Here is a 15460-nt window from a genome sequence, read left to right on the forward strand (position 1 = left end):
AGACCCTCTGTGAGTTCAAGGCCAGCTAGGCCTATATAGTGACTCATTAGACAAACAGGAAAGGGAAGCAGAGCTGGCTTGGAGAGCAGTAGCAACCGACAAGCTATTGGATGGACTGGACAAGAGAGTGTTCTGGAAGAAAAGCCAGCAGGACCTACTGAGTGAATCAGAACTGAGTTTGTTAGACGAATCAGGAGGCTCCAGATGAGAGTTCTCAGTTTTGGTCACTCCCTGGCTCTGGGTTTGGTAGGTAGGGGTAGGGGAAGCTAATGGGCAATCAGACTCTTGACCACTTAAACTCCAGGTTCTGACGGGGCTCTTCCTCCTGCTTCAGCAGTGTGTAGCAGTCTCCTGGGGTCCCTACCCTCCCTCAGGCCACATTTCCTCCATCTTTGTCAGTGTTCCTTCTCCCCTCCACTCCGAGGCTTAAGACTCCAACATGGGTCTTTCCTCCTTTAGCTCCCACTCTCCCTGGGACTCCATCGTCTCCTGGCTTTGAGCACTGCTGTCTGTTCAGCACTCCTAATGGCACAAGAATGAGACCTCGCCCTGGAATTCCAGATCCGAGGAGCTCCCCACTCACTGCTCTTCCTCTGGAATACTGAGTCAGCTCAAACTCCAGAGCCTCCCTGTAAAGTGGCCCCCACCTGGAACCTTCTCAGCCAACAGCAACTCCATGGTGAGCACTTTCAGTTGCTCAAGCCTCCAAGGTATCCCTAGCCACCTAGCCACCTTCTCTTCCTACCCAAACCATAGCCAAACCCACCTGCCTGCCCCTCCCAAAACAAAAAAAAAAAAAAAAAAAAAAAGAGAGAGACAAAAAAAAAACCAAAAAAACAAAAAAAAAAACCCCCACCAAATTCCAATCGCTTCTCACCTCTCCCAATCCACTATTATCAATCACTTAGCTTCTCTCTGTCGCTTTGTAACTGTCTCCCTTGCCCCCCACTGTCTCTACTTAACACACAGCAGTCACAGCAATCTTCACATCCCTGCCTTCACATCATGTCGATGTGCTGTTGTAACCTCACAATGGGGTGCCACGTCCCCCCACCAAGGTTAAGCCAAAGTGGCCCCTGTAGGATCTGCCCTCCACTGGGTGCCTTGCCATCCCTGGGCTATCAACTCAGTCAGTATTCCAGCCCTTTTAGCACACTCCTCAGCCCCAACTCCTGAGGTCTCACCTCACCTTGGTTCCAGCCACATTGGTCTCCTCTCTGGTTCCCTCTGGTTTTTGACCTGTTCCTCTACCTGGGTGCCCCCCCCCCAATCGGAGAGCCTCACCCCAACAGGTGTCTGTTCAAGTGTAAGTTCTCAGCAAGGCCTTCTTTGATCACGCTATTTAAGCTAGTCGGCACCCTCCCCACTCATTCCTGTCTCTGAATCTGTGTCTGATACACTGTCTTGGTTGTGCCCCCCCCCTCCCTTCCCTGGAGAAGCTGAGCAGAAAACAATGGAGATTTCGAGTTGCTTTTTTTTTTTTAACTTCCTATCCTATCCCATCTGCTCAGAGCAGAGTCAGGCAAATAATAGGCACTTGGTAAATATTTATTGAATGAATGAATAGTATCAGGGTGAGACCTACAGTGCTCAAGAGGCAGCCTAGACCTGGAAATGTTCTAGCTTTGACTCTGTAACTGCTGAGCCACGGGTTGTCCATCTGGAGAGAGGGAGCCCTGAGGTTCTTTGCACAGTGGTGTTCTAGCCCGTGTGGTGTCATGTGGAGAGCAGGATGGGTGGACAGGACCCATAGCCTTCCAGCCAAGACCTGGGTCAGGTCTTTGTTGGCTTTGAAATGAAACGCAAGCTTCTGATTTGGACTTGGCATGGTTCTGGAATCCCAGCGGAGAGGATGAGTGAGGGGTCTGGCCTTACCTGCTGAATAGAGGCCTGAGCTGAGCGTGCACTAAAGACACAATGTCTGAGAGGCCCAGGAGTTCAATGCTGGGAGGCTACACAACGAAGCCAGCATCAGCCCAGGTTGCATGAGACACCATTAAAGAAAATGGACAAGTGAGAAAGACGAATCCAAGCAGGACTTGGTAAGGACAGAAGGGAGCCTGAGTCACTAAGCTTACTGTAGCTGACCCAGGGAGAGAGTGGTCTGCCGTTTGGCTGAGAATAAGCTCTGTCCTCCTCCCTATTCTGGGCCTTGCTACAGCTCCCTGCTTGTTTTCCCCAAAATAAATGGCTAAGCATATTGGGCCGGCAATAACCCCTTGAAATCAGTTGTTATCACAGTTAACAACCAGTTTGGCTTCAGTTCAGGCTGTTAACTATCAAACCACTAAGTACGGTAATGATTGATTCTTGGCCAGTTGCAGCTTGAGTGGGCTGTAAAACCCCATTAGTGAGGGCTCTGTGGAGGCAGCAACTCAAAGATAAACAAATTGCTGGGTGCTCTGGCCTAGCTTCATCCTACTGCTCTGTGCTCGGCTCCCATGGGTCCCTGGCTTGGGGGCCTACTCCTTCCCAAAGCCTCAGGCAGCCTGGGCAGATTCCCACCTTCCTGCCCACCTCTCTGGCCTCTCCCCTGCAGGGCATCTCTTCCCCCTGTAGAAGGCAGGTCTGGCGCTCTCGCCTGCTCACCTCCCCTACCTAGATGTGACGAAGACTCTGATCTCCCAGCCCAGAGGTTTAGCTTTGGCCTAGCCACTGACCACCCTTGGCCCAGCCAGGCCTCACTTTGTAGCGGGGATCACAGGCGAAGGGCCTGACATTCCATCACCCCCTAGACTCCCTCCCACCCTGTGGCTTTCCCCAGGAATTGCTCTTAAACAAATGACATGTGGGTAATTACTGGGCTGGGGGGCTGGACAGGCGACCGTGCAGATGAAAGCGTTTCCTGACCGGTCCCTTCATTTGCATGGCATCAGAAGCTGCTCAGAAGGTGTGACTTTTCCCACAGTGAGACCCCAGCTCCTCGCACAATAAAGCCAGGCTGCTCACCCAGAATTAATTAAAGGGGGAGGGGAGCAGAGAACAAGGCACCGGGTGCTTTGGGGGGGGGCTGGAAGACGGCTAGCTGAAGCCCCTTCCGTACCCCCAGTGTCTGTGCACCTGAAGAGTCGCTCTACCCAGAGGCCCTGGGATGAGTAGACAGGGACTGAGTGAGGATTCTGCGGCTTCTTGTTTCATGCTTTCCAGTGAGCCTCGGCAATTGTGATCGACCTAGAAAGGCCGATCCCAGGACTTGGGCTAGAAGAACTCCGGAGGAATGCCCCCATGGTTAGGAAGCCTTTGGCTGCCCCAACCCAAGCCAAGTGAGGTGCCAAAAAGGGGTCTACAAGGAAGTTTCCAGATTGTTGTAGTAGCCGGGCTATAGGAGCCAGCATGGAAGCTCTGTGTATGAAGAATGAATGGGCCAGCTCTGGGCCCCGGGGTCCTGCTTCTGAGCTTCCTTTGCTCATCCCAAGGCCTCTCTTCCACTCTTGCCTATGCCTAGCTCTTTTTCCTGAACGCCAGGGTCCCTCAGGTTGGCCTCTTCAAGGGCAACTGTGCTTTAAGCTTTTGGGGAGCACCTGAGCCTGGCACTTTCTGTTCACAGCCTTGGCCTGGCTCTCCCAAAGTTGACTCAGCGCCATGTCAACAGCAGCCTAGGCAGTGCTCCCTACCCCCAACCCCTTGGACACTGGGTAATTGCTCTTCAGCTTTTGAAGTCAGGTTCTATAGACTATAATCAGTTCTATGGCCTCTGTCCTGTTACTCATATAGATTAGAGCTACAGAGCCAAAGGGGCTCCCAACCTGTCACCCACAGAGGACTCCAGCATGTGCTTCATTTTGGCCCTGGGGCTTGGGAAGTGTTAGAGCAAGGTGGTCCCCATCTGAGAGATCCAAGGCCAGCTCAGAATCTTTCTGTGCCCCCTAGCTGTCTTCCCCACAAAACCCTTTCAGTGGAATAGAAGAGAAAGCTGGCAAACAGTTCCTTAGATGGAGGTTGGCCTTGGACCTGCAGTTGGGACAGCACCGTAGGAAGGGGCTATTCCTGGCAGGACTCAAGCTCCAACACACACTTCTACTATGCAAGTTAAATTAACACTTTAGTCATTTAATAGTAACCAGTACACAACCACCCCTCACTGACACCCACCCCAAGGGACTGACCTAGGCCTAATCTTTTTTTTTTCTCCCTACCCTTGCCTGGGGTACAGAGTGGCCTTGGTTGGCCTGACCAGGTGCCCTGCCAGTGCTGGGACTTCAGACTAGAGAGCCCTCCACCCCAGGGAGCCCCAGAGCAACCCAGCCTTAGGTCACCAGTGGGCTTTCCTGAGAGCTAAGAAGACAGACACCACAGCCAGTGGAATACAAAAATAGAGCCTCTCTTTTGTTTAAAAAACAGAACAAAACAAAACAAAAAACCCAACAGCAAACAATATGCACAACTAGAAGGCAGCTCCCCAGCTCCTCCCCTTCGCAGTGCGGCCGAGCTCTCCCTGGAGTCCGCAGGCAGGCAGGGAGGGGCCGGGCGAGCGCCTATCGGGGCTCCGGGGCCCAAGTCCTCTGGCTGCCGCGCAGGCTGCGCGTGAAGGGCGGGTAGTTGAGGAACTCGAAGCGGAGGCTCTGCTCTGTGGTGTGGTGGCCCCGCGGCAGGCGCTTCATGAAGTGCACCTCGCGCTGGTGCTGGCGCGTCTTGGAACCCTTGCGGGGCCGGCCCTTGCGGGTAAAGGCCATGTACCAGCCCTCGTACTTGGCGTTCTGCAGCGCCGTGTAGTTGTTCTCCAGCACGATCTCCGTGAACACGCAGTCCTTGCCTTTGCCGTTGCTCTGCAGGTAGTTGGGGGGTAGGGGTGAGGGGGCAGACGAGGTGTTACAGAGCCTCCCTCCTAGTGAGGCAGAGGGCCAGCGGCCCCAGACAGCAGGTGGGCACCCCAGCAGATGGCAAGGGGAGCCTGAGCCCGGCCCCACCCCCTACCCGGGCACCCGTTCTCTAATCCCTCACAACCCACAGCCCACCCGGCAACTTCCTGTCCTCCTGGGCAGCAGTGACACATGGCTCTCCACGGAGGGGCTGGGCCCGAGGCAGAGGGGCCCAAAGCCTGCCTGTTCTGGCCTACTGCCCACCAGTCTGGCCTGGGTTGCGGGAGTTTCTCCACCTGCCCCCCAACTCCCCAGCATCTCTGGACTCAGAATCAGCCCCCCCACTCACCCGGGACAGACACCCTATGTGGGGGAGGGGAAGCCTAGGAGGGACTCTGAGGCCCAGGCCCTGAAGCCTAGGAAGTGGGGAGCTTGAGACTGGAGAGGAGCCGTGACTAATGGGGTCATTTCAGAGCTAGGCCGAGGGGCTGGGCCTGCGGCTTACTGAACATTCCAAATGCTGGTACCATGTAATTGGACATAATAGCAAAGCAATTTGGCGATTTGTAAAAAAGATATATGGAATTTGCATCACCACCCCCATCCCCTTCCCTAGCCTTCCTCCATCTTCTTCATAGGTTTTAGTCTCTCTCTCTCTCTCTCTCTCTCTCTCTCTCTCTCTCTCTCTCTCTCTCTCTCTCGTTTCTTTCTCTTAGTCCTCCCGTCTAATCATTAGGCAAACCCTGAGGTAACCAAGGTACCATCCATGCCTCTCCAGACTCACCTTGCTGGGATTAAAGTGTACTAGAGAGGCTCAGTCAGTCCATGCCACCTCTCAAACCCCACTTCCCTTCTGGAGCCTCACCTTGGCGATTAGCTTCCCCTTCTTGTTCATGCAGATGTACAGACCGGTCTCTGCTCCGCGGACTCGGACTCTGCTTCCAAAAGTATCGGTCTCCACAATGAGCTTTGCTGTCAGGATAGTTATGGGAATGGATGGTCAGTAGATCTGTGACCTCTGTGCTCTATAGCTTTATCAGGGATGCACCCTATCCCTGGAACAACCGTTCCAAGGGCGAGAAACACAAAACACAGCTCCAGCCCAGTCCATTTTCGGACGCACTGGATAGCCCTAAGGAAGATGGACTCTTCAGGACCTGAGACTCCACCTCTGGGCTTGCAAAGGGTCTGGGACAAATAACAGTTTACAGGGTAAGTTTCATAGATAGGTTTGGATGCATTGAATCTCCATTCCTTTAGCCCCTTTTTCCATGCTAGAAGCTTTTTCTTTTTTCTTTTCTTTTCTTTTTAAGGTCGAGGTGCCAAGTAAAATTTAAGCTATGTAGATTCCATAGCTGTTTGAGAGGTCTCTGAATATCCTTCCAACCTAGAATATGAGCTCACACCCCACAGATCATTAAGAACATCTGGGAACAGTGGTAACCTCCTATCATGAAGCTAAAGGTAAAAACATCCACTGTTCCTTCCCAGTCAGGTCTAATTCCCAGCCCTGGCCATCCTTCACCCCTTGGGCAGGCTTGTTCTGCAAGAAATGGCAGAGGAGGCTGGAGAGATGGCCCAGCATGCTGTTCCTGTAGGGGGCCAAAGTTCAGTGCTCACAACTGCCTGGGACTCTAATTCCAGGGGGTCACACACACACACACACACACACACCATACATACATACATATATAGTTCAAAATAAGAGACTCAGAGAAGAGGCGGAAGAGGGTGCTTTTCCCTATACAGACTTTAGCAGCCTGCTGTCTGGAACCAGACTCAGATCCTGCCCTTCTCCTTCAGGTTGCCAATCTTTGGAGTCCAGCTCCAACACGTACAGACTCTGACAACTCATCATTGTCTTTTCTCTCTTCACCTCCATTATAGCAGGGTCTCTTAGGCATTGGCCAAAGCTTTCAGAGGTGAAGCTTTCAGAATTCAGGGCTGAATTCTGTGCCCTCCTCTACTTCCTGTTCACATGAACAGCCTGCTTGCCCCAAAAGCTGCTCCCAACCACCTCTTCCTATAATTGCTCTCTTAGAGGCTATTCCCAAGGAGAGAGGAAGAGCTGAATTAGATGGTGGAGCAGCAGAGACTGCGTCTCCTGCCTGCCCTGCCTCAAAGCCCAGACCTTTTCCTCCTTGAGAAAGCAGTCCTATCTTGACAAGTGGCTCTCTATATACAACCAATACCAGTGGTAAGGAGGCACAGGGACCACCAGGGAAGGCCTCACAATGCCTAGCCCCTGATTGCCTATTTCACATAGACACAAAAGTGGGATGCAGAAGCTGAAGTCCTCAGTCTGTCCCCAAAGTCAGCTGGGAGGAACAACTGTTTACCTCTCCTTCTGCTCACCTCTCCAGGCAAACTGTTGATTCCTCTCATGTCTGCTTTGTAAAGCAAGAAGCAATTGCTTCATGGCCAGGGAAAGATGCCGGCTAGAGGGGGTTACAGGACCCTGCTCTGAGTATCATATTGCAGAGTGGGTACCTCTGCCCATTCTCGGCTCCTGACGTAGCAATTGGGACCTCTCCTCTGCTTTCTTCAGTCTGTGTACCTTAATGCCTCTTTCATGGGCCTTTTGGAGGCCCAGATTCAAACTTCTGCCCTTCAGGCAGAAACCAAGAAATCCTGGAAGCCTCCTCTGGGTCTGAACGAAGTGGCATCTGACCTCTCTAATGCCTAAAGACCAATTCCATCACTGCCAGCCTAGCTTCTCCTTCCCACCCCAGAACCCAAGGATGCTAGGCCATTTGCTCCAGTAAACTCTGGAGGAGCCCAGCATTCTTTCCTTTTTCTTGTTGGGAAACTGAGAAGGGCAGCAAGCAGCCAATTTGGAGGGACAAAGGACCTGAAGGCCAGCGCTGCCAGCCCAGCGGGGGAGCGCGGCCACCAGGCAGGCTGCCCCCACCCCCACCCAGAAGGACACCCCCCTCGGTCTCCTCGGATCGATCAGGGGAGCCTGGCCAGGCAGTTTACAGAGGCTTTCCCAACCAGGCTTTTGGAAAGCTTAACATTTCGAACCTATTCTTCCACCCCAGTGACAGATTTATCCCAGGAAAATTATGTCTCCTCCTCTAGCTTTGAAGGGAAGTCAGCTACGTCGATGCTGAAAAAATGCAGCGAGACATACTCGATCCCCCAAACTGGCTCGAGAAGAGGAGAAAGTATTCAGGAAATGTTAAAAAAGGTGAAAGTAAGAAGAGTTTTAATCGCTCTGCCAGACGCGGGGGTCTCTCCAGAGATTCCTCGAGAACAATCTCGAGCCTTTTTTTTTTTTTTTAACATTTACAGACTTGCAACTCCTTTCAAACTCTACATCTGAAAAAAAGAAAGAAAGCCTCGTTCTTTTTCTGTTTTATATCATTCTTCATTTTTCTCCTTAGCTCTTAAAATGCCTTGCCCTTTTATTACATTTTAATAGAGCCTTCCTTTCTCCTTTCATGCTTGTTTAAGTTGGTCATCATTTAAAGGTTTTTAAACTCACAATATTCCGCTCTCTAAAAACTCCAGCCACCCAGAGGGTTTTGCCTTCCTTGTGGTACATCCAGGAGTCTGGAAATTGGCCCCATTTCAAGACAGGAATATTGAATGTTTTAGAAATCAATCAGTTCTCAACCCCTGCCCCAGTAGCTCCCTGTTCTCAGCAACCCTACGGGGAGCCGCCAGCCGACTCAGCCCCCTGGGGTCTCCGCAGTAGAGCCGGGAGTCTTAACTTTCAGGGCCAAGCTTCCCTGTGCAGTTGACTCTTCTGATCAGTTAGCCACTATCTCCCTTTTTAAAGCTGGGCAAACTGGGGGATTTCTCTACTTTCTTTTTCCCATTCTCCTTTTGTGGGCCCTGGCGACATATCCTCTTTCAAGAACTTCCCTTAAATCTGGGCCTCTCCCCTGAACCCTCTGCCTCCACCTGCAGCTGGGAAGAGGTGTGTGAAGAGGGGGAGGTTGTAAGGGAGACTCCTGGTTTCATTCATTTGCGGAGCAGGGAAGAGAGGGCACCTGTTGGCCCCGTCCTCCCCAGGGTCCCTTCCCCACTATTCTCTCCAGCTGACCCCAAGGCACCTTTTTGCCTTAACTCCTTCCCTTCTCAGCTGGGGAGCCCGCAGGACTCCCATTGCAGCTGGGGCTGGCAGGGAGCGGCGAGGTTCACAGCGACCTCTCCTCTCCAGGGTCCGGGGAATGCGCCTTACCGAAGGGGTCTCCGTCTTCTGCCATGGCGTTGATGCGCTTGTTGGCCAGGACCTGCACGTGCTTCCCGCTGGTGCGGCTGTAGAGCTGGTAGGTCCGGATGAGGCGGCGGCTGAGCTGATCCGTCACCAGGCTCTGCTCCCTCACATGCTGTGTAAAATTAGGTGAGGACTGAACAGTTACCTTTAGGAAATTGAAAAATACACAGCACGCCATTATAATGCTACTCCGCCCAGGGGCCCTGAGTTGGTCCCCACTGCCCTTGTACCCCCCTCCCGCCGCGCCAGGCAGCCAGCAGGGACTGGGGGCATCCCCACAACATGCCGGCTCAGGCCACCAACCCCCGCGGGGAAGTCGCGCAGACCCACCCAGGATGGATGGATAAACCCGGGATGAGGAGAGTCTGAACCCACCTGTTGGGAAACACCCTGGGGCTCCCGGCCAGCTCGGAGCAGGGAAGCGGGCTCCCTGCCCAGCGCAGGCCCCCCGCCCGGGCCTTCCTAGAGGAGCAGGGTGCTTTTAAGTAGCGAGGCAACGCTACCCGACCCGTGACATTTATAAAGACAAATTTACGGAGCAAATGTTGAGAGTGTAAAGGGCCTAGGTTAACACGCTGGCCCAAACCGGCCACACGTCTCCCCAGAGAGCAGCGGAGAGGATAGTTGCTGCAACTACATCCCAACTACCCTTGACAAGGAACACCCGCTGACTCCGGCTCCCGCCTTCTTAGGAGGCCAGGTGTGGCTACAGGTAGCCTTCCCACCCACCCGAACTGGCTAGCGCGCCTTTGAGAGTCGCTGGGCTCAAGACCCTTGGGTTCTAGTCTCTCCACTCACTCGCTCTGTGACTTTAGGCAGGACACTGTCTCTCTGTTCCTTAGATCCCTCCTCGGGGTAGTTTGGGGCTGGATTTGTAAAGTTCTTTCCAGCCCTGCTGCGCTGGCCGAAGGATCGGTCCTCGTGTCCCTGCCCGAGAGTGTCAGCTGGGTCCCCCGCGCCCGGCCCCCGCTTCTGCGCGGCGCTCCTTACCTGGGCTTGGAGGCAGAGAACCAGCAAGTGCAACAGCCTGTGGGAGACAAAAGCGGGCAGGAGAGAGGCGCGGGGTGAGCGGAGAGGGCTCGGCGAGCGCTGGCAGACGGGGACCCGGGGGCGACCGCGGTACTCACAGGCAGCTCAGCGCGGAGCGGGGGCTGCCCATGGCGCGCGGCCCCGGGAGCACCGAGAGCCCGGGCGGGGTCACGCCGTCCCACTGGAAGCCGCGGGGGGACAGGCCGAAGGTGCGGAGGCCGAGGAAGGTCGGGGTGCGGGAGCCCAGCGGCTATCCCGACGCGGCTCGGCGGGTCCCGTGGAATGTCGTGCTCGCCGCGCGCGCCGATTCCCTCTGCGCCGCTGCCGGAGCCGGTGCCGCTGGCTGCTCAGGAGCCGGAGCAGGCGGGAGGGTAACGGGCCTGTGGGGTGGGTGGGAGGGTGTGGAGGGAGGGGGAGGACAGGGGCGGGGGGCGCCGCACCGGCCGCGAGGGGGGAGCGCGGGGCGGGCGGCCGGAGCCCGCACCCCGGGCTGGGCGCTGGGGCCGGGTCGCCGCCCGGGGCGGGGGCGGGGCGGCCCGGGGCGGGGCGGCGGGCAGAGCTGGGATTGGGGGGTCTGGCCCAGGGGAGGGGTCTAGGGACCCGCGGGAGGGGCGGGAGCCGCTGGCGTGGGCGCCTCCCACTACCCTTGCCTGTCTCTTCCAGCGCTCCTGGGGGCTGCCTGGGACAGCATGTTTGGTGAGGACCCGTACGCTTGAGTCCTGTAGAACTGTTTCTCCGCGTGGGGTCGGGATCTGCTTATCTCTGGCCTCTTCGAAGGTCTCTGAGTCGCCTAATGTGTGTTTCGGCCTCACTCGCTCCTCTTGGAAGCGGCAACTAACATAGTGAACTGGCCCGGGTGCTGAGCGTCCTTTGGGCGCCGCTGGTACCCGGTGCCTTCACCTTTCAGAGAACTCAACCTTATTGGTTTCCTGTCTCGCAGTTTCCAAAGAGGCTCTGGGAGGGAGAAAAGCCTCTTGCCACCCCATTATCACCTTTAGCCTTACTTCTGTTCGTCCCCATCCAACTCCCATTAGTCTGAAGCTTGAGAGGAACCTTGAGGAGTCTATGTGGTAGGACCCACAACCACTGCTTCCCACCTAAAAACTGAGCAATTAGCAGGGGCAGAAATAACTACATTCGGGGTTGGGGATTTAGCTCAGTGGTAGAGCGCTTGCCTAGGAAGCGCAAGGCCCTGGGTTCGGTCCCCAGCTCCGAAAAAAAAAAAAAAAAAGAAAGAAAGAAATAACTACATTCAGCAACATTCAGGGCATGGAGCCAAGCTACCTAGCCTTTCGCCCTCCGAGTTCCAGGTTTTCCTTGGTGTCTTGTGTCAGTTGGAAGAGGGGAAGTGCTGGTGAGAAGGCAGAGACTTCTGTAAGCCTCTCCAAGCTCCTCACCTCATTGCTTTCTTCATAGGGCTTCTGGGAACCCTGAGCCATTATTTTATTTCTGTGGGCACAACCTGGGTAGGCAGAGATTTCTCAGGCCAGGTATTTTCGAAGAACAAGTGACTTCTTGATGTGCCACCCAGCTGCTGCTGTCAGCTACAGTCTCCTCTCTACCGACCCCTCTGTGCCTCTGGAGTGGAACTAGGGGTTTGAGGTGGCCCTAGGAAGTCCTGGTAGGCTAAGGAGAGGCAAGCATCTGGTTCTGCCTTCCACCCCCTTTCCTCCATTCCGTATTTCCCCACTCCCCGCGCGCGAACACACACACACACACACACACACACACACACACACACACGCATATTTTTTTCCATGTCACGGGTTCCTAGGAGTCAGGCTCAGCCTTCCTCAGAGAAGTAGATTTCCTGAGCCCAGAGTTGATTCTCCTCACAAATCCTTTCTGTTTTGATCCACACAGACCAGTAGGTGAGGGATTTGTCTTACAGGCTCAAGGATGGGGCAGAGTTGCTCTGCAGATAGTGCTGGTTAGATGGATGGATGGGGACAACCTGACTGAGCATTTAGACTGTCTTCCACCCACGGTGACTTCTCAAGGAGACTTAGCTTCACCTGCCAACGGAAGGTAGCCTGCATTTGTCAGTAGTTTGGCAGGTAATAGCTCCTTTCAACACCCCCCCCCCCCAAAGTGAGTCTATGAAGGGGAAAATGGGCTAGAGAGGCTCCAGGGTCCTCAGCAAAGTCCATCCTCTTTTTTATTTCCCCATGTGCTTTGCAGAGGGGCCTTTGGGATGACTTGTCTTTAATTATTTATTTATTTGTCTATTTTTGCATTGCTCCAAGCTGGCAGAGATGATGTCTGTTTGCTCACAGAATTTACTTCATATGTGGATCATAAGAGTGTTTATTCTTGAATTTATTACTGAGTGATGGAAAGCAAAGGACGGGCTCCACTTGTAAAGGAAGAGCCCTCTCTTCACTATGGACACAACACTTTGAAAATAAGTTTGAGTGGTTGGAGATTTAGCTCAGTGGTAGCGCACTTACCTAGCAAGCGCAAGGTCCTGGGTTCAGTCCCCAGCTCCGGAAAAAAAAAAAAAAAAAAGAAAGAAAAAAAGAAAAGAAAAGGAAAAAATAGAAAATAAGTTTGAGGAACAAAACACAGGTAGGGAAGCAGCCTGTCAGTAGAGTCTGGGTTCTGGTTCCTCCCAGGAGAGAGAGAGAGTGTGTGTGTGTGTGTGTGTGTGTGTGTGTGTGTGTGTGTGTGTGTGTGTGTGTGTGGTGGAGCACCTGAGTTATGGATCCTCCAGAGTTGAACCTTATTGATTCACCATCTGCCCATCTGCAAATCACCTCCCTCGCCCTCAGGAGACACCAGCACCCCCACCCCCATCCCCTCAGAAAAGGTCCCAGGTCAGGGTTTTACTCCTACTTTTGAACTCTGCCTCCCACCTCTGAGAGACCAAATTCTTTTACATGTGAAAACTCCTATGAACTCATTAGAGCTTAACCTAGATCTTCTGGATCCTTCTCAACTCCCCAAAATTTCCTGTCTTTGGGGGAGCCAAGGATAGATATGCCTCCCCCACAGTGGGCACCCAGAGCAGGCGGTGACTGACAGATGCAAATGTTCCATCGGGCTCCCGCAGGCCGCTCTCCCTCCCTCCCTTGCTAGCCTGCCTCCTGGCCAGCTCCCTCCTTCCTTTATCTTATCAAAGCCCCGTAATTACAATTGCTATTTTGTTTCCTCGAATCTGCAATCAGAGCTCCCGCGCCTAGATGAGGGAGCGCCTGTCATCCTGATCTCTGAGTGACAGCCTGGCCACCTTTCCCTGCCGCCCCCACACTCTGCAAACACAAACACACACATGCACACACTCCCTCCTACAAACACAAACACACACTCTTTGCCAACACAAACGGCCCTCTCTGCAAACATGCAGTCGCCCGGACCCAAACGCACCCCTCACCCGGCCCCAGCCCCCCCACCCCCAGATCCACACCCAGGCCACCATGCCTGCAGGTCACAATATTGCGCGCCTCCAGTGCCCAGCGTTCAATGTGCCACAGACTCTATCAGCATAGTTCAAATGCAAATCTCTGCGTCTGTGTCAGCCACTTCGAACCGCGACAGAAAGCTGCGGTTCTTCTCGTCTGTTCCCCAACCCCCTTCTTTCAAGCATTCTCTAGACACCATCTTATGCCTACATCCCGCAAGTTCTCCGAGGCCAGATAACTGGCAGCACTCCTGTTGTGTGCTGAGAGTGCAGAAAAGGGGTATCCCGAAAAGGTGTGATCTGGAAAGAAGGAAAAAACAATTCTCAGGTCTGTCTGTACCGCGCCGCAAGGGGCCGGGGAAACTCCTGAACTAGCAGGCAAATGTGGATTGGGCTCCCACTGCGGGCAGGGCTGTGCTCCTAGTTCACCCGCCAGGAAAACAGGCGAGAAATACAATGGGCGATCAGTGGAGTCACAGGGGGTACACTGATGGTGGGGGAGTGTGAGCGTGGGCTAGGCGAGTAAGTTTGGAAGGCTTCCGGGAGAGGTGGCTCTTCGCTGCACTTAAGCAGGTATCAAAGAGTTGGGGGCAGGAGCTGAAAGGTAGTAGGAAAAGTGAGTGCCTCCACCTAACTCTTCTCCTCTAGCGCGGGCGCTCCGTGTGAATGAAAACATATATGCATTCAAAACTTTTGTTCCCTCCTATTCTGCCTCCTACAGCGGTACGATCACGAGCAGTTTTAAACACGCCCACCAGAGGGCGCTAGTTTCGTCTTCCCCTCCAGGTCGGCACTCTGCTAATGGCCCCTAGCCAGGGCCGGTGGTGGAAACACCTGGAAGGTACTGGACTCTTGAAAAGGCACCCGCAACCCTGCTTCTTGAAACACAGAAAGGCACCTCTCACTTGAACAAGGGAGGTTGAAAATTTACCCCTGACTCATCACATAGATTGGGGGAAAACTTTTGCCGTCAGGAGGAGCCACTTCCTCCTTTCCCTCCTAACCTCCATGGGGGGAGCCCAAGCTGAACTCGTTTCCAATTGTCTCCTCTCCGGTGCTACCACATTTGGGTTAGGTACCGCTTTCCTCTATTGTAGGGGACACTCTTGAAGTCAACACACTGAGCTCAACCCAACTTCTTTGTATTATGGAGAGGCCTCCTAGTTGTTGGTCAGCTGGTGTGAATTGGCCTGATTCTCGGACTCTGTTCTCTGTCAGTCTTCAGCTTGTCTGGAGAAGTAACCTTTTGTTTGTTTGTAAGGCATTGATCCCCACCCATCCTAACCCATCAACACTGCTGAACTGCTGACCCCAGGGTGGATAGTCCTCACACAAGCAACCCCGTTTCTCTTCCTGGCATAACAGTAGCCAGACCCAAGAACCACTTCATTCTAGGGATAAGGCAGTATGACAGCGCGCTGGGGGCAGAGGGGAGGGGTAACCCCTCAGCAGAGGAGGTTGATTCCCATGGGCTCCTTTCTGCCCCCATATGCCAGGCCACCCGGATTCTGGTTTCCCTGTCACCCAATCTGGCCAGTTCCCTCCATCTGGCCCTGGGAATCAGGTTTCTAAGGCCCCTGCTCTACTCGACCTACCTCAAAAGACCAGACCAGAGGCTGGTCCCCACCCTCACAGGCCCTCTCTTTGGGCTGAGCCCCTCATGGGGTTAGGGATGCACATTCCTCAGGTTTCTTAAGCCCACTTATCTGTCCCTCTGCCCATCAACCTGAGTGCTGACAGAGGCCCAGGCCCCTTGTTTGGAAGCTGATAACCTCCTGCAATGGCCCTCCCTCCCCCACCTGCAGGAACATGGGATAGGCTGGAATAGGAGGTCCCTCTGCTGCAAGGGTGAGGAACTCAAGCCCGCTTTGGGCCCAAAGCCCTGGGGAATACGATCCCACACTTCACCAGCACAAGACCTACTAGGCCAACCTTTGTGCTGCCACAGTGCCACCTGGTGGTCCCTAGGGAAATGTCATCTCAGCATTGAAAAAAGCCACACAAGGA

The 15460-nt window shown here is 54.1% G+C and overlaps 1 protein-coding gene across 4 annotated transcripts; it reads right to left on the minus strand.

Moving 5' to 3' along the window:
* Positions 1-4300: 4300 nt before the first annotated feature.
* Fgf8 (fibroblast growth factor 8) lies at positions 4301-10402 on the minus strand. 4 transcript variants are annotated; one of them, XM_039107310.1, is made up of 6 exons: positions 10152-10183; positions 9823-10051; positions 9400-9486; positions 8989-9136; positions 5665-5771; positions 4301-4766 (listed from the first exon to the last, which is right to left on the minus strand). In XM_039107310.1, exons 1-6 carry the CDS (start codon positions 10181-10183, stop codon positions 4476-4478), a joined length of 894 nt encoding a protein of 297 aa, XP_038963238.1. In that variant the 3' UTR covers positions 4301-4475. The 4 variants fall into 4 exon arrangements, with proteins under 4 accessions (XP_038963238.1, XP_063142171.1, NP_579820.1 ...); XM_063286101.1 differs by having other exon boundaries at positions 8989-9169; NM_133286.2 differs by lacking the exon at positions 9400-9486 and having other exon boundaries at positions 10015-10051; positions 10152-10402.
* Positions 10403-15460: the final 5058 nt, after the last annotated feature.

The sequence above is a fragment of the Rattus norvegicus genome, chromosome 1 (genome assembly GCF_036323735.1).
Source record: "Rattus norvegicus strain BN/NHsdMcwi chromosome 1, GRCr8, whole genome shotgun sequence".
Lineage (NCBI taxonomy): Eukaryota > Metazoa > Chordata > Mammalia > Rodentia > Muridae > Rattus > Rattus norvegicus.